This window comes from Lissotriton helveticus, assembly GCF_964261635.1.
Source record: "Lissotriton helveticus chromosome 1_1 unlocalized genomic scaffold, aLisHel1.1 SUPER_1_unloc_5, whole genome shotgun sequence".
NCBI lineage: Eukaryota > Metazoa > Chordata > Amphibia > Caudata > Salamandridae > Lissotriton > Lissotriton helveticus.
Genome location: NW_027611692.1, coordinates 2660875 through 2684430, shown reverse-complemented (window position 1 = coordinate 2684430; position 23556 = coordinate 2660875). Strand labels below are relative to the sequence as shown.

The 23556-nt window shown below is 45.0% G+C and overlaps 1 protein-coding gene and 1 long non-coding RNA gene across 2 annotated transcripts in view; both read right to left on the bottom strand.

Moving 5' to 3' along the window:
* Positions 1-23556, bottom strand: part of LOC144806148 (uncharacterized) — a 1180470-nt gene that overhangs the window by 924902 nt on the left and 232012 nt on the right. The window lies entirely within an intron of this gene.
* Positions 1-23556, bottom strand: part of LOC144806144 (uncharacterized) — a 176492-nt gene that overhangs the window by 8217 nt on the left and 144719 nt on the right. Inside the window, exon 3 of the mRNA XM_078672577.1 lies at positions 19606-19623. Coding sequence (XP_078528703.1) covers positions 19606-19623 — 18 coding nt within the window. The remainder of the gene's footprint in view (positions 1-19605; positions 19624-23556) is intronic.

Here is a 23556-nt window from a genome sequence, read left to right as displayed (position 1 = left end):
AAAGCTTAATTATTGCAATCGGGTGCTACAGTAACGCGCTCTAATGCACCTAGGCCAAGTTTGGGTCATATAAAACTGTAAAAAAAAAAATATATATATATAGCAATAGCACTCAAGACATTGCAATGCTGACCCAATCGACTAATATGAAAGCACTTGCTACCCTCTTCATGTAGCGGCATGATCGAGTTAAGCACTTTGTACTGACACACATCCATGACACTGAACACTTCATACAGAAATTCATATATTTACAGTTACGCACTGAAGCACCCAAAACCCTTCTACGCGCTCTAAATGGAAAAGATATGTTTAAGTACAATGGAAAGATGAACATCACATTCCCAATAAAACATCAGATTACTTTGCCTATTTATGTTAATGAACGTAAACAGATAAAGAATATGTTATTCAATTAAATCCCAAATGTGTAGTCCAATATCCTTTATTTCTTAGATTATTCAACTAGGGAGAGCTGTCGGGGCAAATGTAGATAGCTATTCACATGTCATACAACTATGACGGAATGTAGACAGATAGGTTTTGAGTGGAAGCGCACATTCAGCGGACACAGGAAAGGAAGCCTTGCTTCTGCAGAGCGTCATTTTCACAGCTTCGTTAGTTTACAGAGAATTTGTACATTTGCCTGGCAAAAAGTTTGTTACATGAACAGTAGTAAGCGTTGTGTGTCATCTGTAGAGTATGAGAGTGTCAGATCCTAGCCTCTGGTGAGTTGAGTTTTGTGATCCTGGCCAAAAGGGAAAGGTAGAAAAAGAAAAATAAAGGATAACAATGGCAATGAGAAAAAAAAGAGAAAGCACGGAAGAAAAGAAACTGCAACAGTGGAATCAAGAGAAAGGCAGCCTTGGTATTCTGCAACCCCGCATCAGGCAGCACCGGTGGCAGGATCCTAGCACAGTCTCTGGGTCTCTGCAACACCTCAATGTCTGGGGCATGGCTTGCCTTCTTTAAGGATACTCATTAACTCTGCTAATTCAGTCTGTTCAGCAAAGAGCCATACACATAGCTTCCATGACACTGGGTTTGCTTTCATTTATAGATAGGAAGTTCTTAAGCCATGTTTGTTTTACAATATAATAGCTTGAACTTAACTCCTATTAGCAAGTCAGCCACACTCCGTTTTCTTTTCATGCACGGCTGATCTTACATTTCTCACCAGGTCACGCTGTGATGTTGGATTTCCAAAGGGATGTCACATTAGTGTCACTATCTTAGAGTAATATAGTGTCAGGTTTTAGGGCATTGACAGCCTCAAGCCCATTCCTTAAAGTGATGTGTAAGTCTGATGTCACGTTGTAGCCATATCATTAAATGTACTACAGAAACAGAGGTGCTCTCTGTAAATACGCCCCCCCTCCCTCCCTCCACCAACACTCTCATTGAGAATACTCAGTACAATTTCATAATGGTTAATATTGTAAATCATGTTGTTTTCTAAACCTTGGGTGGGACTTAACCGCATGCGTGCGGGCGGAATTCCGCCCGTACGCTGGGATTTACTCATTCCCATGTTTCATGACGAGCTGGGCTCGTCATGAGCGTGCGAGGAGGCTACCTCATGACGAGCCCAGCTCGTCATGAGCGTCGAAGGGGTTAATGGTTCAGGTCTGAGTGGCATATCTTTATATCACAGAATTGCCGTAAAAACCTATTACGTTGAGCAACATTTGTACAAATGCTCTTTTTAGGTCGAGGGACTGTAGGCTTGGCCGTAGGCCAAGACCGGAAGTCCGGAGAATTATTGTTACTTAGAGTGGCTGTTTTATCCCGCCTCTCTTTTCGTATCTCCTCCATTGCCTGGCTTCCTAAACGGAGGCCAGCCATTGGAGGAGAGATAAGTCACTCCGATTTAGCCCCGTCTTTTTCGGATTCGGGGGCGTAAGTTTTGCTGTTCTTTAGACAGTGACGTCGTACGTCACTCAGAACAGCAAACCACACCCCCGAATCCGAAAAATTTCGGAAGCTTGAGGCCGCCATTTTGCTGCTGGTAAGGTTGAGGTAGGCTGCTCTCGCTCGCTTTCCTCGTCTTCTTTCGTGTCTTTTCTCCCCTTTCGTTCTCCCTTCCGTGGGGCTCTCCTCTTTTCCCCTGCCTCTCTCTCCCGGGCTCCCCCTTCCCCAGGCTCACTCTCGCCTCTCAGCGGACAATAGCCGCTCCCATGGTGCCGGCAGCTGGGGAACCATCCGCCTTCATTATCCCGCCCTTCAATGGGCTGCGGTTGCCCGGAGCCGCCGACCCATCAATTCCAACACTTTCGCCGGCACTTTCCTCGTCTTCTTTCGTGTCTCCCTTCTGTGGGGCTCTCCTCTTTTCCCCTGCCTCTATCTCCCGGGCTCCCCCTTCCCCAGGCTCACTCTCGCCTCTCAGTGGACAATAGCCGCTCCCATGGTGCCGGCAGCCCCATTATCCTGCCCTTCAATGGGCTGCGGGGCTGCGGTTGTCCGGAGCCGCCGACCCATCAATTCCAACACTTTCGCCGGCACTTTCCTCGTCTTCTTTCGTGACACATCTGTACACTTGCATTTTAGTGTGCGGTTGTGTGGACGGATACATTCCTACCGTTCTACTTTGGTGAGCAGTTGTGCCATTGTTGTATTTGGGGAGTAGTTGTGTGAACGGATGCATTCCCAATTTTGTATTTAAGCGAGCTCTTGTGTGCATTAACATTCTTGTACCATTGTACTGTGGTAAAAAGTTGTGTACATAGATCTGTTCCCACCGTTGTATTTTGGCGAGTTGTGCGCATAGGCACTGCCGTCCCATTTACATTTTGGTGTGCACAGATGTGTTCCTACTGTTGTGTTTTGGCGAGTAGTTGTGTGCATTTGTAACTCTGTATTTGTGTGAACAGATGTGTTCCTACTAGGATGATGCACGGGGATGCCCCATCTCCAATCATGTCGAGGGGAATAAGACGGTCGTAGTAATTCACTGTGCGCTGGAAACGGAGTTTTGAAATGCCTTGGCATGGCCTTTAATCCGTAGATTTTGTATCCTGGTAAATGAGATTCTGGGAGTATGATTTTCAATCAGCAAAGCAGCCGCATGGTTGAACTGACCTCGGAAGTAATCCCTGGAGGCTGGACGAGCAGGGCACCTTGGAGGGTAGTGGTGCATTACCGCCACCCAGAACCTGCACTGCACAATGCACACAGGAATGAACAATATTCCTGTAATTCATCCTAGTCACCGAGGCACTTGTGTGACAGATGCTGTCTTTAGCCAATCTGTTCGTCGACCTCCGAAGCATGAACAGCTAAAAGTCCATCCACTCCATTCGCACTTGTGGTCGTTTACAGCCGATAGGTTAACACAGAGCGGTCTTGAACCTTGTGTGCTCGACTAACAGGACCTGAGGCTGAACGTACAGTGCAGGTTCTGTACGTATTATATGAATGTAGATTCTCAACTTCAGTTATGTTGCCATCTGTTCACTGATTGGCAAATGAGTTTATTCTCCAGTGTATAAAAAATGCGCTTTCAGCCTTAATGCATTGCTTTACTTTTGTCGAAGCTGCGAGAGGGATTTTTTGAGGATCAAGGGAACGTCATACTCCAAAGAACATACGATCTCAATGCTGGATCAATGTTTTTTCCAGGGACTTATTTTAGGGGTCTTAAACATAGGGGGATAATGACTATTGATCATGGTGGGTTCCCTGAGATTCTCAATGCAGTTTTGTAGCATGATCACACTCATACACTACATAACCTAACCTAACACAGTCTAGCTCCTTCGCCTCATTTCTGGTCTTCCTGTGGTCCGGGGGAAATGTTCTGGCTGCAGTTGCATCATGCAGCTGCTTCACTAGCTGATGCAGGTCAAGCAGCAGTGTCTGGCAGTGGCGACCGAGCATTCCTCTTCTATTTCTCTAGCAGGTGTAGTCTGTGGAAGGGCTGTGGAAGGGCTGTGTTAGGGCGGGAAGGACGATGAAGGAGATGGTAGACGCTCTGCTAGTGCGGCCCTGCTTAGCATTGCCATTTACATAAATCGAAAAGGCGCACAGAAGTTTCAGACTGTAAACGGTGGATTTGCATATAATTCAGAGGGTGGTTGGGCTTAGTTCTGATAACGCGAATGTTAACCAAAATGATTGTCCTCCTTTTACAGGTGATTTTTGGACCCATGTTCTTCATTGTTTATGACATCTCTCTGCTAATGCAATAGGTCTCGCATATGCAAGCAATTAAGCTATTGCCAATATAAATGGCAATGCCATTTATTTAGGGATGCAAAAAATAAAAATGAGCAATGGCAATAGCTCTACCTATAATATTGCTGAGACCATTGCATTGTAAATGCTTGTTTGACTTTGGCGGTCTACAAACAATTACAGTAGCAAACGCCACTGATGCTGGTAGCTGCGCTTGCAGACATTGCTAAGTTTCTTGGCGCACATACCCTTGGCTGCAGCGCATAGAGGCCTTACACTGCCGCACACAGAGGGGAAAAAATGAGAGGGAACATTGGACATGACTGAAAAAAACTTGATTTGTTTTGCCGTCAGGAGTTGCAAAAGATCTATATTCACTTGTCACCGAAAGGATCTGTTCCTTCATGTGATAATTCACTAACTTCACACAAATTGCATATGGATATTTCATATTTAGCGACTGCCAGCGTGGGACCCTATGTACTCTAATAATTGACAGATTCTTAGGAAAAATAAAAGTTCAACAAGTTGAATCACTCTTTTGTTCCCCTCTTAGTCTTCGCTTTCTTATGGGATACCAACAAAGCGTAAAATGGACCGCCGAGAGTGATTTTTCAAATGTATGATCAATTTAATATAAAGTTAACATCTATCTGAATCTCCATTGTCGCTTTATTTTGTGAAACTAACTTATCCACAGTATCTGATGCTATTTGCCCCATTTCCTGAAATCTTGCGGGCATCCGAGCCAGACTCTCATATATCTTTGCAAATTTCTGTTAAAGAAAGAAAATGATTGTGCTCCAGAATTGTTTCTAATTAATGATTTAAGAGTCTTTGTCTCTATTTGTTCTTCGCCCCATTTCTCCTCGGTGTGCTGAACTAGCTCAAAGAGAACCCCAGCTTGCTCTGGAACAGATTTAAAGCAAAAAGTCTAACTGGATTTGAAGGCAGGATTAAATGAATTTTGCACAGGTCGAATTTCTTATTTGCAGATTGCCTTGCCTTGTACTGTTGGATTAGTGCTATTAATTATGACATCAGGGGCGGCTCTAGGCTCATGGCGGCCCTGGGCAGGGAGCGTAAGTAGGGGGCCCGGAAGAGGGGGTCCGGGCGGGGCGGAGCGCAGAGGCCAGCGAAGAGGGGGGGTCAGGGTGTTTGGAAGTGGGACAGAGCCGGAGGCCGCTAAATCCCTGCCACTGGGGCCGCCACGCAAATATGTATCTATCCTCAGAGGATTATTATATTAAGGATATATATTGGTGTGGTGGCCCCTGGGTTTGGTGGCCCTGTGCAGGTGCACAGCTTGCACATGCCTAAGCCCGCCCCTGCTGACGCGTATTTGGCTCGAGGTTGTATCCAATCCCACAGACACAGCTTTACCAACCACCGATTTACGTATTTTCACAAAAAGAGGATAGTTTTTAAGTCCTGCATTGTAAGGGGTATTACTCTTTTGTTTTTCTAGTCTCATGACACAGTCCACGTGCCTTATGGCCTTGTCCACAATTAGAAATGCCAGCGGCTGTCAACACGTGTTTACATTCATGTTCCTGGGAAGATATATTTTTTATCACCTTTATTAATAATGTTATAAAATCTATGTGCATTGGCTCATGCACTTAGAGAAGACAGCTTCCACAGGACAGTTCCCAGTAGCTGGATGCATGGTGATTGTAGTCTGAAAGCCCCTCTCCCTCCCAACGCCCCAGACCTCCTTACCAACAGTAACACATGCATACTGCGCAAGTGAATTCACAAATGAAATTATGCACAGTAGGTCTTTGCTCAAAGGTTCATTTGGACTGAATCAGGTACTATCTGACTGAGCGTCATCCATCATGCGCGTCATAATGAAATGTAATGTAATGTAATGTGTATACTTGTAAAGCGCACTGTTGCCAGTCGGCGTCCTAGCGCTGTATACTGCTGGGGAACCCGTCCTGGCTTTCCCTGTGGGATGGTCCCTGCTGAGAATCCCCAAGGTGGAGCCAGGCATCCCCGGTGTTGATGGGGCCGTTGTGGAGATGAGGCAAGCTAATGCCGAGAGTTGCCGAGTGGGACCCTGGTTAGAGTAGGCACCGAGGCGAGAATTATCGAGTCCGCTGACCCTGGTCCACGACCCTGCCGCGTCGGGAATCGAACCCTGGTCCCGGGCCGACTTCTGCTTCCGGGTCTGCCGCCTCTAACCAGTGAGCCACACCACACCACCACATAATGTCTGCCCAGTCGCTGAGGTCCTCCACTAACGCTTCTCAGACTGAGCTTCTCTGCCAGGGCCCACTCCAGACCACCTGCCATCCATTTCTGTACTCTGGGTTCCCTGCACAACACCCAGTCTATTCTCATGCAGCATTTCGCCTGGGGTAGGCCCAGCCTCACGTATTTATTACGAATCACCGTGTGTCTGCGTTTACGGACTATACTCAATAAACAACATCTAATTGTCTGTTTAACTATGACTTGGGTTTTCTGTTTGAGCTGTGTCACTATTTCCACCCACCATGCCACATGCGTTTGCCTTGCACTTGGATTTATATAGAGCTTCCTATCCCTAACAAGGCGTTCAAGCGCTTTATGGCGCGTAGCAAATTACTCCAGAACCCAAGGTCAGTTGTTAATCTAGTGCCTATTGTGATTAATCATGTCCTCTAACGAAAAATTGCATGCATTTACTCCAGTTACTTTGTGACATATTAAAAGCAGGCAGGTGTACTCAAATTTACATTCAATGGGCAAGCCTCTACATTTACGAACTCCAATAAGCCTGTCAAATACATAAAGAAAATGTGGGGAAGAAGAAAAGACAGATGTTACAAATCAGTTCCTGAATAAATTGCCAGATGTGCCGAATGAACACTAAATGCAATGGGGTTGCTCTACGGGATGGACAATTTAGTTTTGATCTATAATTGCATACAGAAATAATATAAATGATTACTATCTTTGATAAATCAAGCAAAAGAGAGCCAACCATCCTCTTAATTCCTCCTGGTTTCCCAGACGTTTCTCGAACATCAGTCTTCCAATGTTCAGAATCTGCCAGTGTTTTCTAATTAATTCTGCATCTGGCTTGATAAAGTGGAATTGATAGTAATGCATACATATTGTTTGTTGGTATGTATACTCAATGAGGGTATCCTGTTATTATTCCTGGCTCTCTTAACTGATTTCTTAATCATGTTTTCAGGGCAGTTGCGTTCGACATGCAATCCATCATATACTGCATAACCTACAGATTAAAAAATAAATCTAGCTCAAACGGATAAAAAGTTACAAAAAATATGGCCACTCTGGTTCCTACGCACTGGTCATCTTTAAGTAGTTTATTGCTGAATTTAGGTTTTGAGTTGTGGAGGGTAGAGGGGGTCCTTCTGTGACACAGTAAGCACAAGCAGGTAACATAGGAAAGGTATGTGTGTCTATCTTTCTCCTTGGCTGAGATTACAAAAAATATGGCCACTCTGGTTCCTACGCACTGGTCATCTTTAAGTAGTTTATTGCTGAATTTAGGTGTTGAGTTGTGGAGGGTAGAGGGGGTCCTTCTGGGACACATTAAGCACAAGCAAGTTACATAGGAAAGGTATGTGTGTCTATCTTTCTCCTTGGCTGAGAAGTGCCTTAAATACAGGGGTACAATTTATTGCACAAAATCAAATACCAGAGTTGGAGCCCACGTAAACAGTTCTGTTCTCATCCTCGGATCCACCCCCTCCGCATGGGATGACTCCTGGTGGCCGGACACGCTGGAAGCTGCCCCGACACCCACCAACCACGCACACAACCTGGGGTTCATTCTGGACTCCACGCACTCTATGACCCGGCAAGTTAATGCTGTTTCCTCCACCTGCTTCAACACCCTCCGCATGCTCCGATAGATCTAGAGATGGCTCCCCACCAAAACCAGAAGGACGGTCACCCCAGCACTCGTCAGCAGAAAGCTGGACTACGGCAACGCCCTCTATGCAGGAAACAAGGCCACACTCCAGAAGAGACTCCAACGCATACAAAATACCTCTGCACACCTCATCCTCGGACTCCCTCACCACAGCCACATCACCACCCACCTGAGAGACCTGCACTGGCTCGTGGTCAACAGGAGGATCACCTTCAAGCTCCTCACCCACGCTCACAAAGCACTCCCCTGCCCCAGACCCGCATACCTTAACGAACGACTGTCCTTCTACACCCGAACCCCCAGCTTTGCTCCGCCGACCTCGTCCTCGTCCCACGCATCCACCGCACCCTCCCCGCCCACCTGCAGCAGGCCCAGGACCCGCTGACCTTCAGGAGACTTCTCAAGACCTGGCTGTTCGACTAGCAGCTGCTTCCCCCGCCCCCATAGCGCACTGAGACCCTCACGGGTGAGCAGCGCGGTCTACAAATTTCTTGGTTGATTGATTAGGTAGAGATATGAGCAGAGAGACAAGCCTGGCATCCCTCTACATATGTGAACATGTAAGATCTCTAAGTCGAGCTCATTAAAGCAACGCAGCACCAGCTTGTAAGGCGCTTCTCCGCCTGGTATTTTGAAATATACCGGGCAAGGACTCAAATAATTAAGCGCGAAACATAATATGTGGGCGAGAGTCCTTGTAAAAAATAGGAGTGTTTTTTTGTTTCTTAGTCCCTGGAGTCTGGAAGACAAAGAAGAATTAACCACTTGCATGCTCATGACGGAACAGTTCCGTCATCAGCGTCGGTGCTCCGGTGCTGATGACGGAACAATTCCGTCATGAGCCAATACGGTTTTAAACCCTTCAGCACTGCAGCGAAACTCGCGCAGCACTGAAGGGGTTAAGAAGAGGTCACCTCTATTTTGATTCAGTTGTGTTTACCCTGGGGAAATGAGGTACTGCAGTACGTATCTTTCCTCAAGTCCTCTTTTGGGTCATATTTCCTTGTTGCTAGTCTGCTCTGGGTTTTAACCACACTCCTGAGTAATGGGATTATGGGTGGGTGGTGGTTGCTTTGCCCCCATGTTAACGCTTTACTGGGATAAATAAATGTCCTTCTTGTTCATAATATTTATTTATTTATTAATGTATTTATTTAAGAAGCTTATAGAGCTCGCGGCGACCCAAAAGGGTCTCCCAGAGCTATTGGCGGACCAATAGCGGGGGGCACAGCAAGTCGAATGCCTAAGGTAGCAAAGGCTCAGTCAGGGCAGTTGAAGAGCATAGTTTTTAAGTTCTTACGGAAATGAAGCAATGAGTTACAGGATCTGTGAGCTACCGGAAGAGAAATCCAGAGTAATGGACCTAAAATGGAGAAGGAGCACCCCTTAAGACAAGCTCTGCGAAACCTAAGCACAGTAAACAGTGCGAGGTTAGCTGATCTCAGTGCTCGGGCAGGGACATATGGAGACATTAGCTATTGGCTATACGAAGGAGCAAGGCTGTGTCCGATACGAAACATGTAACATAAGGCCTTGAACTTAATCCGTTTGTCAACCCTCAGCCAGTGAAGTTTGTGAAGCAAGGGAGAGACAGAAGAATATCTCCGCAATCGGAAAAGCAGGCGTGCGGTTGCGCTCAGGATGGTCTGCAAGCAATGAGTCAAGGCTGTATCCGCACCTAGATACGGTACATTCCCATAGACCAAAATGGATGTTACCAAGGCCTGCAGCAATGTTCTCTGAAAACTTAGAGGAATCAGCCAGAGTATTTTCTTGAGCCATTTCAGGATGGCAAAATAGAGGTTGTAAGCTTGGAGACCTGCGGTGTCAGGGAAAGATTTTTATTGATAATAAAACCGAGATTCTTAACCTTATCCACCAGTGCAGGTAAAGGCTCCAGTATGATGTGCCAGTGGCTGACTCCCCAAAGTTCAGGGCTATTTCCCAGGATCAGGACTTCAGTTTTATTGCCATTCAGTTTGATGGCATTTCTGTTCTTCCAGAGGGCGAAATTTTCCAGGTCTTGCCTGAGAAGGGAAGGATCCTTGTTTTGAGCATCAATAGTGAGAAAATAATCTGAGTATCATCTGCATACGAAAATAGGGTGACACCAGAGTCTTCAATCACTTCCATCGAGCAGCATAGGAAAATGTTAAAAAGCAGAGGGCTCAGAATAGAACCCCGAGGAATCCCAGAGGTCAGTGTCAGAGTAGTGGAAATGCTGTTTGCTGATGAGACCTGAAATGTTCGATCTTTCAAAAATGAAGATACCAATTCAAGGCAATGCCGGCAATTCCTTCAGACTCCAATCTATCCACAAGAGTGGAATGTGAGACCGTATCGAAGGCTGCACTTAAATCGAGGAGGATAAGGGCAGCTGTCCCACCAGAGTCGAGTTCTTGCCTCAGATATTCTGTAACTCCAAGTAGGTCCGATTCGATGCTGTGGCCCAACTTGAACCCAGACTGGGATTAAAGCAGCAGGTTGTGGGCAGTAGCAAAGGAGGAGAGGTGAGTATTAACATGTTTCTCCAAAATGTTGGAGAAAATAGAGAGAAGCGAAATTGGCCTAAAGTTAAACCAACACTGAGGGTCCAGGTCCTTTCTTGAGCAGAGGGAGCACCAAAGCATGCTTCAAGTTCTGAGACACTACACCCGTGATCAGGGAGGAATTAAGGAGATCCAAAACTTCTGTGAGGGACGCCTTCTCAAGCAGTCTAAGTATTGAAGGTGGGAAGGGATCAAGTAGGGAGCTTATAGTGATAATAATAATAGTTTGGTACTGCTGCACTGACATGGTGGTGAAAAAAGTGTTGGTAGAGTTGAGAAGTTGAACAATTTGGAGGTCAAATTAGCAATTTTAAGGATTAAGTGAGTGCCTCTGGGCCAGGGGTAGTTTGGTTGAACAGTAAGGGCTTACTCCAGAAGGTACAGAAGTTGAACATGCAAATACAGTAGGATGCAGCAGATAAGACTGAATGTTAGGTTAGAGCCGTGACTGCAAGGAAGGTTGGGCAGGTAGTTATGAAGGGCAACTTAAAATATGGTATATGTACTTCCAACCCCTAAAAAAAAACATAAGGCTCTGGAACCTTCTTGAGGAGAAATGGGGACCCAACAGGTTACAAACAATGTAGGCACAATGCACAAGATTTTGAAAAATCATGGAGTTCTATGCCAATTTTATCCTCGACTACAAAGTGACAAGAAAAGAAAATTCAGCATTGCAGAACAAACTTGTGAACCAGTGCAAGCAGTTTCTCCACTGACATACTTCATCTTTTTCTATGGAATGTTTCAAGAACTGCTAAACAGAAGTAGACTTGCGCGCTCTCTTGACTCTGGGCCTATAAAATTCACAATGAGTTTGGACAGCTTTTTGGCCACAATTTAAGGCCCCGCCCATATGGTGTGCACAAACAGTAAACTTGATTAAAAACAAACCACAGTAAGAGTTAACAAACTTTCAAAAACCAAAGAATAATGAAAAATCCCACGTGATGTTACCCTACAAAGGGGAAGAGTTCAAAAGGTCATAAGTCAAGAACCATAGGTCAAAGACTGAAGGTGGTGGGCAACAATGTCATCTCACGCCAGTTGGTTTACTGGCTTTTGATCTCAGAGCACGACCTGGATCCCAACTAGGGGTTAGAAACCTTGGATGTAAATTCCATGCCAACTTAAAAATGAACTCCAAATCTCCTCTTTTGTATCAGCCTGGCACAGGATCCTGTGTAGCCCTAGGCTTATCCTTCCACTTCTATCGATAGACACTCAAAGAAGCTTAGTCTCTGCATCAAATGGGTGTTGCTTAGACCATTGTGAATCCTTATGTGGTGTGGTGTCTAAACAGCAGCTTAATAGTTTGCAAGCTGCACAAAAGCCAATCTTGCTTAATCTTATTTGCCTTCCATTTTCAAGAGGACTGTTCTAAAATCCATGAGCACTGTCCACAGATGCATCCACAGAGATGCTCCCTTATTCTAGAAATCAAGCTTTAAATTGTACTGGTCACCCGGCTACGTTGTTCTTCTAATTTTAATCTTTTAGCTACATGTCTCAGGAAAGCTTTTTCAAGTGGAAAACTAATCTCTTACTTGGCAGCTCATCAATGCAATCAGGTCCATTCCTGTCTTGTCTCGTCTTAGGAAAAAGCTTGAGACCTTCCTTTTCAGCCTTAAACGTACCTTTGTTCAGTCAAGCTCTATAGATTGTAGAAGAGAGCGCTGGGTGTGTAGGTACTCAATACATTTCCTCAGCATTAAACTGCTGAGAAGTCACTCAGACAAAATCTTTAACAGAATGTATGTACAGAGTCTGTTTGGCAGATTTTGTCTGGGGTTTTGACTCAGAAGAGCAAACAGTCAGCACGGTATTTGCCAAACTATATTCTGCATGTTATGCCAGACATCTGGTAAACAACAAGAGTGTCTGACAGAGGAGCTACCAAAATCTGTTACTTTCAGATGGTCACATCCAAAACAGTGCAGAATTCACTGATTTCATTTGTAAACGACCTTCACGGTGTGAGTAACAGTGAAGTGTGGTCCAATATGCTTTTATGCTGTAAACACATCTTACAGTATAGAAATAAGCAGAGTAGTTTGTACTGATTGTCTCTTATGCAATGCCCTTCACAGTGTGAGTAAAAAGTAGTGCCGCGTGCAGAAATTGTGCCTTTTGCCAATGCCACAGATTCTCTAGGATTGATACTGTAATGATTTCCACCTAGGAATAGCAAAGCACCAACTTCATAGACTTCTACTTTTCAAAAAACCAAACTGCGAGATCTGAGACTTTAGCTTTGCATCATACAAACCTTACTGGCTTTCAGTTACTAGGGGGATTTTCTCCAAAGTTCTTCCATTAGTACATAAAAGTCAGCTTTATACTTCTTAAAAATAAGGTGACTAAACACTCCTTATTGTCTGTTTCGTTCTTCTGTCTCTAACCTTCTCTGCATTCCCGGTTTCCACTAAGCCTATTTTGGATTTAGGTAATTTTTAGTCTTAGCCCATTAACTGTGGAATCAACTGCAGGCAGACCTATATTCTACCTCCTCCTATCTACATTCTTATATGAAGCTCATAACCCACATTTCCTTGAGATTTGGCACTGTTTAGGATAGTCCCAAAAGACCTTTAAGTGATCTACAAATATCCATTTAGATTTGATATGGTGGTAAAAGGAATAGCAATCTTCACAGATTTCTCACAGAGAGGAAAAGCAGTGCAGTGTGCACAGATTTTAATAGTGTAATAACATTAATTGCGCACCAATTCAATAACAAGTGTTGTTCCCTGTGTTATAGTTTTTTATTTTCTGCCTCTACCTCATACTATTCACATGGAGTATGTCTACAAGACGTATAGTCTGATATTTAGTGGAAAGAAAAAGTCCTCCTTTATTGAATGTTTATGTATGTATTGTTTTTATTTCTAGAGTGAACAATACTGTTTTTAACCTAAAGTTTGTCCTGAAGAAGGTGGTGTCAACCAGTTTTAGTCCACCGAAACGCGGCGTTGACAACTGTTTTGTTCTGTATTGCTTTAATATTCAAAATTAAATGTATGCTTTTACTTTGGAGACTTACCTGAACACGATTGACTATTATTACATATGTAGCTGTGAATAAAATTGAAATATTGTTCTTTGCCTATGATGAAATGCTAAATACGGGTTAAATTATAATTGATGTGTAGATATTGGATCACTATACATATGGGAGATTATTATAACACTGTCTGTGGTCTCTCCTGTAAACAGATATTATGAATTATTTATTTAAAAAATGTTTTATATTTTAAATGTTGTATATAAAATATTTTTTTACTAAAAGTAAGCCTGATAGTCTTATGCCTTGTATGTGTGTGAATAGTGTGAGGTGCACAGCAGAAGGTGCCTACCTGAGCAGAGACCTGTGCAGACGTGTCCAGGCTCCCTCTTCCTTCTCCTGGGGGTCTGGGGGGTGGAGGGGAAGCTCCTCTGAGGGTCCCACGCGGAAAATATGACACAAAAGAAGATGGTGAACGTGTGTTCAAAAGAAAATGGCGGAAATTATGTCATCCTCCGACACTGGTGCTGTCTCTGCTGCCTGTGACCCGGAAATGGATCCCAAGTTCCCTTTCACTCGAAGGTTGTCGAGAAATGCGCAGACTGACCAATCGTGAGGAGTGTCAGACACAGTCTCCCGCCCATGCGCAGACTGAACAATCACGAGGAGTGTCAGATACTGTTCTTCTGTACATGCGCAGACTGACAAATTATGGGAATGGCCGAGAAAGGTTCTTTGCACATGCGCAGACTGCCCAATGACGGCGAAGGTCAGACACTGCTCCCTCGCACATGCGAAGACTGAACAATCACGAGGTTGTGTCAGACAGCCTCCTCTGCACATGCGCAGACTGCCCAATCACGGAGAAGGTCAGACACTGCTCCCTCGCACATGCGCAGACTGCCGCTGTCATGGCTGGGTGTATAGGAGCCTGTTTTGGGTTCACACAAATGAGGCAGAAACTCGCAGGAGGCTGGAAAGTGTTTGTGAGAGAAACTTAAGAGGTAACAAGGCTTTCTCACCAGGAATCCTCTTATTTCACCGGATTCCCCCACCCTGCACTGCATGTCAGAGACAAACACCAAACATCACCCCCCCCCCCCCAAGATGAGGCCCAGACAGACCTGTAAAGATCACTCAGGGGCGGCAGTAGAGTAATAATATGTTGTTTATTGCTAAGACAACACGCCAAGGCTTGCGGTCACGGGAATAGCTGATGGCAACTGACCTCAGGTGACAACTGTCAAAACCAACTGCCAGCTGTAACGTTCCAGCTGATTACAACCAATCAGGTGCGGGGCATAGCAAGCGCGAGCAGGGGTGAGGGAAAGGGAAGAAGGGTACAGATACAACACATCTCCATCCCTAACAAGCATTGGCACAGCCAATAGGTCTCGGCTTTGGGACCTTATACGTGTTTAGCCAATCAACAATTGATGTTGTGGCACCAGGGATATTGTGCTGCATAACGAAATACTTATAAGGCCCCAAAAGCGAGACCTTTTGACTATGCCAATGCTTGTTAATTAAATGCCAGTACTAGATTATCTCAAGGCACACATTGTTAAAAACATGATTGTCTGGTTTTAAGAACCATGTCAGAGGATGAAAATTCATGCCCTTTTTCCTGCGCTAGAAAAAACATATTTTCTTGAAACAAAATATAGAAAAACATTGATCACTGCAATAGTTTAATCACTAATCATGTGACCCAAATCACTTCCTGTGACTCCCAACCTGTGCCTTTGGTAGATCTGTGTCCACAGAGGACACAGTGTCACCTGCAAACTCGCAAGTGTTTCATATGAGGTGCTATCAGCTCCATACTCAGATGTCTGCTCAAAATGTCCCCTTTGCCTTCAGAGAGCCTTTCAGAAACCAAAGTCACTGCGCTGCCAGGCTTATTTGCAAAGTCCGGCTAAGTCAAGTCAGTAGTAGGTCGAACTTCCGGCCAGGGTCAGCTTTAGCGCTGGTGGTGCCCAGCGAGCCAATGTTTGTTGGCGCCCCCCCCAATGACCACCATCATCACAGATTCCCTCACTACCACCCTTTAACCGCGCCCCTCAAGTCTCCATAACCACTCTCTCTCAGGTGCATTTAATTCGTTTTTTAGCACCACTCATACCAGTGTAGTGTGGATGAGACGAGCATCGGAGATAAACAAAATTGACATGTGTAATTGCAGGCACATTGCTGCATTATTTACTCACTGACGTGGATAGGGGGTTGTTAGAATTTGGGGTCTCTAGTTGACACAGGTATGTACTTGTAACAAATAGGGACCTCTAGTCAGGGTAAGGGGGTGGACTCCTAAAATAACCTCTGCTCACCCCCTTAGTAGATTGGCACGAGTAGACAGGCTTATCTCAGAGGCAGCGTGTAAAGCATTTGTGAACACATACAGTAATCAAGTGACAACACTACAAATGGACACCACACAGGTTGTATATTTATAAAAATAAGTATCTTTTATATACAGTTACCACAACTCCATAAACAACAAAAATAATCCACAATACTATTAGAAATCAAGAGTTTTTGTTAAAAAGGCTTAAATCAAAGTTCTGTCCGAGTTGGTAGCCCTGTCCGGCTACAGCGTTGATAAAATACCACAAAGTCTAACAATTCCAGCTGACCGCGTCGATACGGGCCCACTCAAGTGTAGACAGACTCGGTCACAGTACTTTTACTTGATGCGGCAAGCACAGGTGTGTGAGCCGGTTCCAGCGTTCATCGTGTTGCAGAAAAGAAAGCGTTGCAGGACGCATTGTCCCTCGATGTGGTGGAGGCAACGGCCCGTTGACGGAGTCGGTGGGTCTGAGGCGTATGTTGCAGGTCGAGACTGTGCTTCGTTGCGGTGCTTATAGCTTGCTGTGCGGCAACAGAGCTGGGTTGCGGGAGCTGGCCTAGATTAGTTAGGACAGCGGGAAGAGTCGGACGGTGCGTCGCGAAGTGTGCGAGCAGTGCCCAACTCCGATGCGTTCACAGGACTCGACGTCAGCAACAGTGATCGTGTTGGTCAGACCAGTTCGATTTGGTGTAGCGAGGCGTTGCACATCGCGGTGTCCATAAGTCGCGGTGCAGGCAACGTCCCAGGTGATGCCGTCAGGACGGAGTCGGTGAGCTCAGAGCTTGCATTGTTCGATGTGGACGTTGTTCGTTGCGGTGCCTACAGGACACCGGGTCGGTCGTGAGAGTCGGTCACAGCCCCCTGCCGCTGCAGCCACTGAAACAGAGTTCCTAGCAGCAAACCACAAAGGCTGGTGAAGTCTACTGGTCCTGAGACTTCGGTCAGGGGGCAAGCTTTTTTCCAAGCCCTTGGAGATCCTTCACAAGTTGAAATAAAGCACACAAAGTTCCTTTATCCTTCCTTTGGCAGTCAGGCAACCACTGCAGGCCAATTCCCCAAGCAGCACTTCAGCTTAGTCTCTCCTCAGTTTCTTCAGGTTCCTTTCCTCAGCAAAGGTTTCTTCTTGTAGTCCAAAAGTGATCTAATTTCTTGGGATCAGGGTCCCAATATTTATACCCCAAAATCCTTTGTCCTCTGAAGGTAAAGGGGCCTTCGCCTAGTCCAAACCAGTTCTGGAGCATTCTGTTTACACAACTCCTTCTTTCCTTTCACAGTGCAGGGCAGAAACATCAGATGCCCCACAGGAGGTGGAGCCAGCATTGTGGAGGAAAGGCACAGCCCTGGAGCACTTTGTTGACATGATTCCTTCTCTCCTTTCACAGTGCAGGGCAGAGACATCAGACGCACCACAGGAGGTGGAGCCAGCATAGTGGAGGGAAGGCACAGCCCTATTCAGGTCCCAGGTGTAACTCCTCCCTCCCATCTAGATGCAGATCTTTCTATTCACCACTGGACTGACTCATCCTGTCTCTTGGAATCCCCCAGCCCTGTCACTCAAACTCCAGACAAGGAATACACAACCTAGCAGAGGCAGGCCTGGATAGTTAGACAAGAAAATACCTACTTTCTAAAAGTGGTATTTTCAAACACAGAAACCAACTTCACTAAAATATGTATTTTATCATTCTGAGTTCAGGCATACTAAACTCGAATTTCTACCATGTTCCCTGAGTCAGTTAGGATTATGAGATGTAATAATCTAATTGCCCATTCTGGCCTATGGAGAAGAGGTAGCCTTGCAATAGTGAAAAACTAAAATGGCGGTAATTCATTATTAGTACATGCCGCTCACACCAGGGCATGTCCTACCTTATACTTACAATGCACCCTGCCCTTGGACCTACCGTAGGTGTGTCTGATATGAAGAAAAGGGAATGTTTAGGGACTGGCAAGTGGGTGCACTTGCCCAGTCAGCATGACAGTACCAGACTGCCCATAGGCTCTGCATTGGCAGACCTGAGATACACTTGTGCAGGCCGCTTCTCTGGGTGGCACAACCAGTGCTGCAAGCCCAGGAGCATAATTTGGTTTACAAGCCCTGGGCACACTCAGTGCACTGTACTAGGGTCTGACCAGTAAACCAAATCAGCCAATCATGGAATCACTAATCCATACATCAATTTACAATAGGGAGAGCATAAGCACTTTAGCACTGATCGGCAGTGGTAAACTACCCAGAGTCATAAAACGGCAAACAACAGGTCAGAAAAAATAGAGGAGGAAGACAAAAAGTTCAGGGATGACCCTGCAAAAAGGGCCAAGTCCAACAGGGATGGTGCAAGAGTTTTACTATGGGGCGGCCGCAATGGTTTTGCTGACAAAGACCCCATTCACTGGACATCCTGCATGCAGTGACATGCATGGCTGCACATGTGACCGCTGTCAGTGTTGTCACTGATGCCCCCAATGAAAACGTCTGAAGCAAGGCTGTACCGTAAGTTGCAGGAGCATGTTAATGGTGTCTAGGCGCTGTATCTTACCCTTTCTGTTTGTGTGATACTCCCGGTACAGCCATTATTTTGAGCATGACACATATTGCCTTCATGCCTTCTCCTGTGAAAGCCTCTAGTCCCCAAGGAGGCGGGCAAGGGAATCTACCACCTATCTGTAGTGGCACACCCCTTCACTGGTAGTTTAAGGTTTCCAGATGGATCCTTGTTATCAGGGCAACCTCTTTCAGCCTTCATTTTGACTAAAGCAGTGAAAAAGTTTCGCAAAAGCAAAGCTGGGGAAGGACCACTGTGTCCACGATGGCGTGGCCTCATCTTGGTTACCTTATTTCAATAAGACCAGGCGCATAGATTTCTAATGAGTGAGCTGTGCTGGAGAGCGCTACGACGAACATGATGGGCTCTAGGAGCCTCTCAAAGTACCTGATGTAGAGGGACACAACCACTGTGCCCAGGATCATACAATGTGACTAAGTAAAGCGAGATTAGACCTCAGACCTTCTAGTTCGACTGCAATTTAACCCCTTTTCATGCATCCTGAGAATTAGCAGGAGCCAAATAAACGGGAAACGTTTAGAGAATTCTCAGAGAGAGCGGGAATAATGTTAGTGTAAAAAGCGATTGAGCAGCGTTGTTAGGGATTTTCATATTACAAAACAATTAAACACCATCTTGTTTGTTTTACATATCCTGGTCTTCACCATTTCAACAAGTACTGTGAATACTATGTTGGACAAAAAAAGTAAAATAAAATATCTTGGTAAATAACTCTATCAGGGTTTGTTTTTATCCTGACACATGGAGAGCATTGGATTTCTGTACACATGTAACCTAATTAAACTATGCAATGAGTAAAAATATGTAAACAAGCAACAAACAGAACGGTGGGTGAAAGCAGTCACGTCGTGATCAGAGACAAACGGAGCCATAAATAACAGCATCCTGCGAGTGGTGTGCGCGCTGTAAGGAAGAACAAGCGTGGCCGCCTGCACGCTCCCGAGACTGAGGTGGGGTTACTTATATGAACTAGGCTGCATATAGAGAACCTGAAGCCCTCAGACAATGCATTCTCTCCTATCAGTAAGTAGTCCTACGGTCAAACCACATGCATTGCCCTACACCCCCACAAAAAACTTTTCCTCTGACAGGGTCATAGCTCAATCACCCTGAAGGTGTCACAACAGTATGGTCACTAGGTGACCCAGTGTCACTGAAAGTGCAATGCCCTAGATCCTGTGATTGGGTCAGTAATTCATGACTCAATGGATACCAACATGATTATTATCTCTACAACATACAAATAAATGTAATCACATGATTAACATGATTGCATTGTCAACAGTGATTGATGGACTTCAGCCCGATGCATTTCGGGCCCTTCTGGCCCGTTCCTCAGGGGCCAGTGCAAATAGAAAGTAACAACAATTGACATATACATATCCATTGAGAATAGAAAGCCGTATAGCAAACTCATTGTCTTAAATGCAAAAAAATATATTAAGCCATCAGAATCATATGAAGCCATCAAAAACATAATTTTTGCAGCTTAAAGTGATAGCATGTCAAAGATAAAAAAGTAGTAAAAGTCCCATCGGTGAGGCGCTAACCAGTAGAGTACGCATGGTGACACTGTGATATGTGGCAAGATGCCTACATTTTGTAACCGTGCTGCCATTACCCGACACCCCCTGTGAAGATGCCGCACCGCCAGAGCCTCTCACTTCAGTGCAACTTATCAGTGAACATACATGTTGCAGCAATGGCAGGAATGCAGCCCCTGGCTTAAGGCCCAGGCCGCGGCCTGTTAGTACAAAAGAAAGGGAAAAAGAAAAGAAATGTGTCAGAAAGGAACAAATATAGCCTGAGGGTATGGAGTCAGGAAACAACCGTGGAGAGTCCGACCGCAGGATCTGAACGAGAGTGGGGACCATAGGCTACAGTTTAACACCCAGTATACCCCTCCACAGAGACTGTGGTTTAGGAATCATTGCCCCGGGGGCGTCAGTGCGCTGTTGGGGGAATTACGCAAACTCCGACCACCAATGAATGACAAAGCATGCGGTACGCCTGACTGGCCCATGCCTCTGCATGCTTAAAACATCCTGTGAATGGCGGCATGAGTGAGTTAGCACATGTATCAACAAACCCACAGCCTCAAGTGCCCAGTTAAACAAGTGGTGGGCGCGCCACAGTGAGACAACTGTTTTGAATTATCACGTACACATCTGGTCACGATAATTCAAAACAGATGGTGCCTGTGTGGGTAACCACAAGCAATAGGCCACACGCACGAGCGTGTGGTGAGCTTTTTGATGCCCCTTACTATACGTCTCGCCATAGCAGCGCATGCGCGCTGCACTAGGCTCGACCTGAAAGGGAACTATTAAGTGGGGAGGGAGTGGCCCAACCTGCTTAATAAGAAACTATCTTGGAAGACTGCAACACAGATTATTAAACATTTTTTGCTTCAAATCTTGTTGTTAGAAATGGCGTAAGCAGCAGGCTTTTTTCTCTAGAGAAATAAGATTTGTTCAAAAAGTACCAAAAAATTGAAATCAGAAAACAAAAACACAATAAATACCTTTTTAGAAAAATAAAGAACTTTTAATTAGGGAAAGCACAAACATGTTAAACAATTGTATTAAGGGAACCTGTGATAATTGTTTTTAACTTAAGTCAGAAAACACCACAGGAACATGAATATTAGTGTTATAAAATAATAATAATCCATATTTGTAAAGTGCAAACATATCACCTCTTAAGATTTCAAGGTGCTGGGGGCCATTGGGAAGATTAAGTGAGTCACTACGAAGAGTGAGTGAGTGGATGTTTGAGTGGATATTTGCTTAAGAAAGTTGGTGTGTGAGTGGCTGTACTGAGAGTAATTGCCTGTGTGAATGGCTATATGGTTGAGTTCCTGACTGTGTGAGTGCTTGTATGGATGTGCGAATGGGTACATAAGTGGTTATGTGGGTGTGTGAGTGCTTGTATGGGTGATTGAGTGGCTGTATTGAGAGACTCTATAGGTGACTGAGTGGGTGTGTGAGTGACTGTGTAGGTAAATAAGTGGGTGTGTGAGCAGCTGTATCGGTGAGTGCGTGGCAATGTGAGTGGCTGTACAGGTAAGTGACTGGTTGTACAAGGGGCTGTATCGGTGGGAGAATGATTGTGTGAGTGGCTGTACAAGTGAGTGAGTGCTTCTTTCGAGGATTAAGTGGGTATGTGAGTACTGGTATGGGTCTGCAAAGTGGTTGTGTCAGTGGGCATATGAGAGGTTGTATGGGATGTGAGTGGGCGTCTGAGTGTTCTGTGGGTGATGTCATCAGTGATGTCACTGGAGATGCCATCAGTGATGTCACTGACCATGTCATGAGTGATGTAATATGTGAGGTCATAAGCAGTGCATTGCAGGGGATAAGTTACAGTTAGCTCAGGGATATATACCTGCTGAATTTCACTGGTTTTGTACACTAACTGTAATATCCCTTTAAAAGTGAATTTCTATGGTTTATAAACTATTAGTTGTGTTTGCAGAGTGGTGGAGAAAGGGGGAAGGCATTTGACCAGCTCTCATGAATCCAGCTGCATAGGTCTTACTGGAGGTAACAGGAGGGGTTCTTAGCCCCCAAGTCCCTCATCATCTAAGAGGACTTCATCTCCAACCAGTATTCCTTGGGGGCCAACAAGCCCTCCTGCTACCTCCAGTAAGTCCCACAGAGCGTGATTGCTGAGAGGACTTCAGAGGCCATGCCTCCTTTCTCCACCACTCTGCAAACGCACCTATTGGTGCACAGCTGGTTGGGGGATGTGTTCCCCTTGGCTCTAGAATGTCCTTGGGGTCCAACTTATCTCCTGTTACCGCCAATAAGTCCCAAACAGCATAATTGCTGAGAGGTCTTCGGAGGCCATGCCACCTTTCTCTACCACTCTGCAAACAGGCCTCCTGGTGCACTGCTGGTTGAGGGAGGAAGTACCCTTGGCTCTACAGTGTCCTTGGGGGCCAACAAGCCCTCCTGTTACCTCCAGTAAGTCCCACACAGTGGAATTGCTGACAGGTTTTCAGAGGCCACGCCCCCATTCTCCATCACTCGGCACACGTGCATCCTAGTGCACTGCTAGTAGGGGGATGAAGTCCTCTTGAATTCAGAGGGTTCTTGTGGGTCCGGAAGCCCTCCTGTTACCTCCAGTAAGTCCGAGCCAGCAGGATTCCTGAGAGCTGGTCAGAGGCCCTGTCCCTTTTCTCCACCACTCTGCAGACGCGACTACAGGTTAAAAAAACATAGAAATTCACTTAAAAAAAACCAAAGGTTAGTGGAAGGACATTATAAGTAGGAAATAGAATTTGAAAAACTTTAGAAATTCACTCAAAAAACCAAAGGTTACAGGGTCATTAAAGTTAGGAAGTAACATTTAAAAAATCTTAGAAATTCACTGCCATTTTGGCCACACCCCAATTACCTTTGATTTTGACAGTATTGCCTGTATATTCACATTGATCACACATGAGGTGATGGGCATTGTCTCAAAGTTCTCTGCATTTCTTTTCTTTTAAAATATGGAACGCATTGTTAATTAACATGTGATAAGAAATTTTCCAGAGCATGCCTATTTGCACATAAAGCAAATAATATAAGGCTATTGAACTTTACATACTATTGAATGCTTCCTTCACCTACAAAGATGGAATTAGAAACAGTGTTGTAGTATTTTAATGAAATAAGAACGGAGGAGGTTTTTCTATTATTTTGTTTAGATTGCTGCTATAGGTGTGCTGAACTTATGTAATTTGCTGTAACGTAATTATGCAAAATTGCTGTAAATGGCACCAAATTATCTGCAGTTATGTTTAATGCACCTCACACTCAACAAATAAGACCAAAGGAGGTTTGTGTTTAGAATGTAGCTAACAGCATTCTTTCAGATTGCTACTAAGGGTGTTGAAATTTGTGTAATTTGCTTTTACATAATTATGCAAATTCATAGCATATGCGAAATCATGTACATCAAGTGCTTAAAAAATTATGACATTAGTCTGCTTGAGTAAAAAAACGACTAATTTACATATTTTTGAA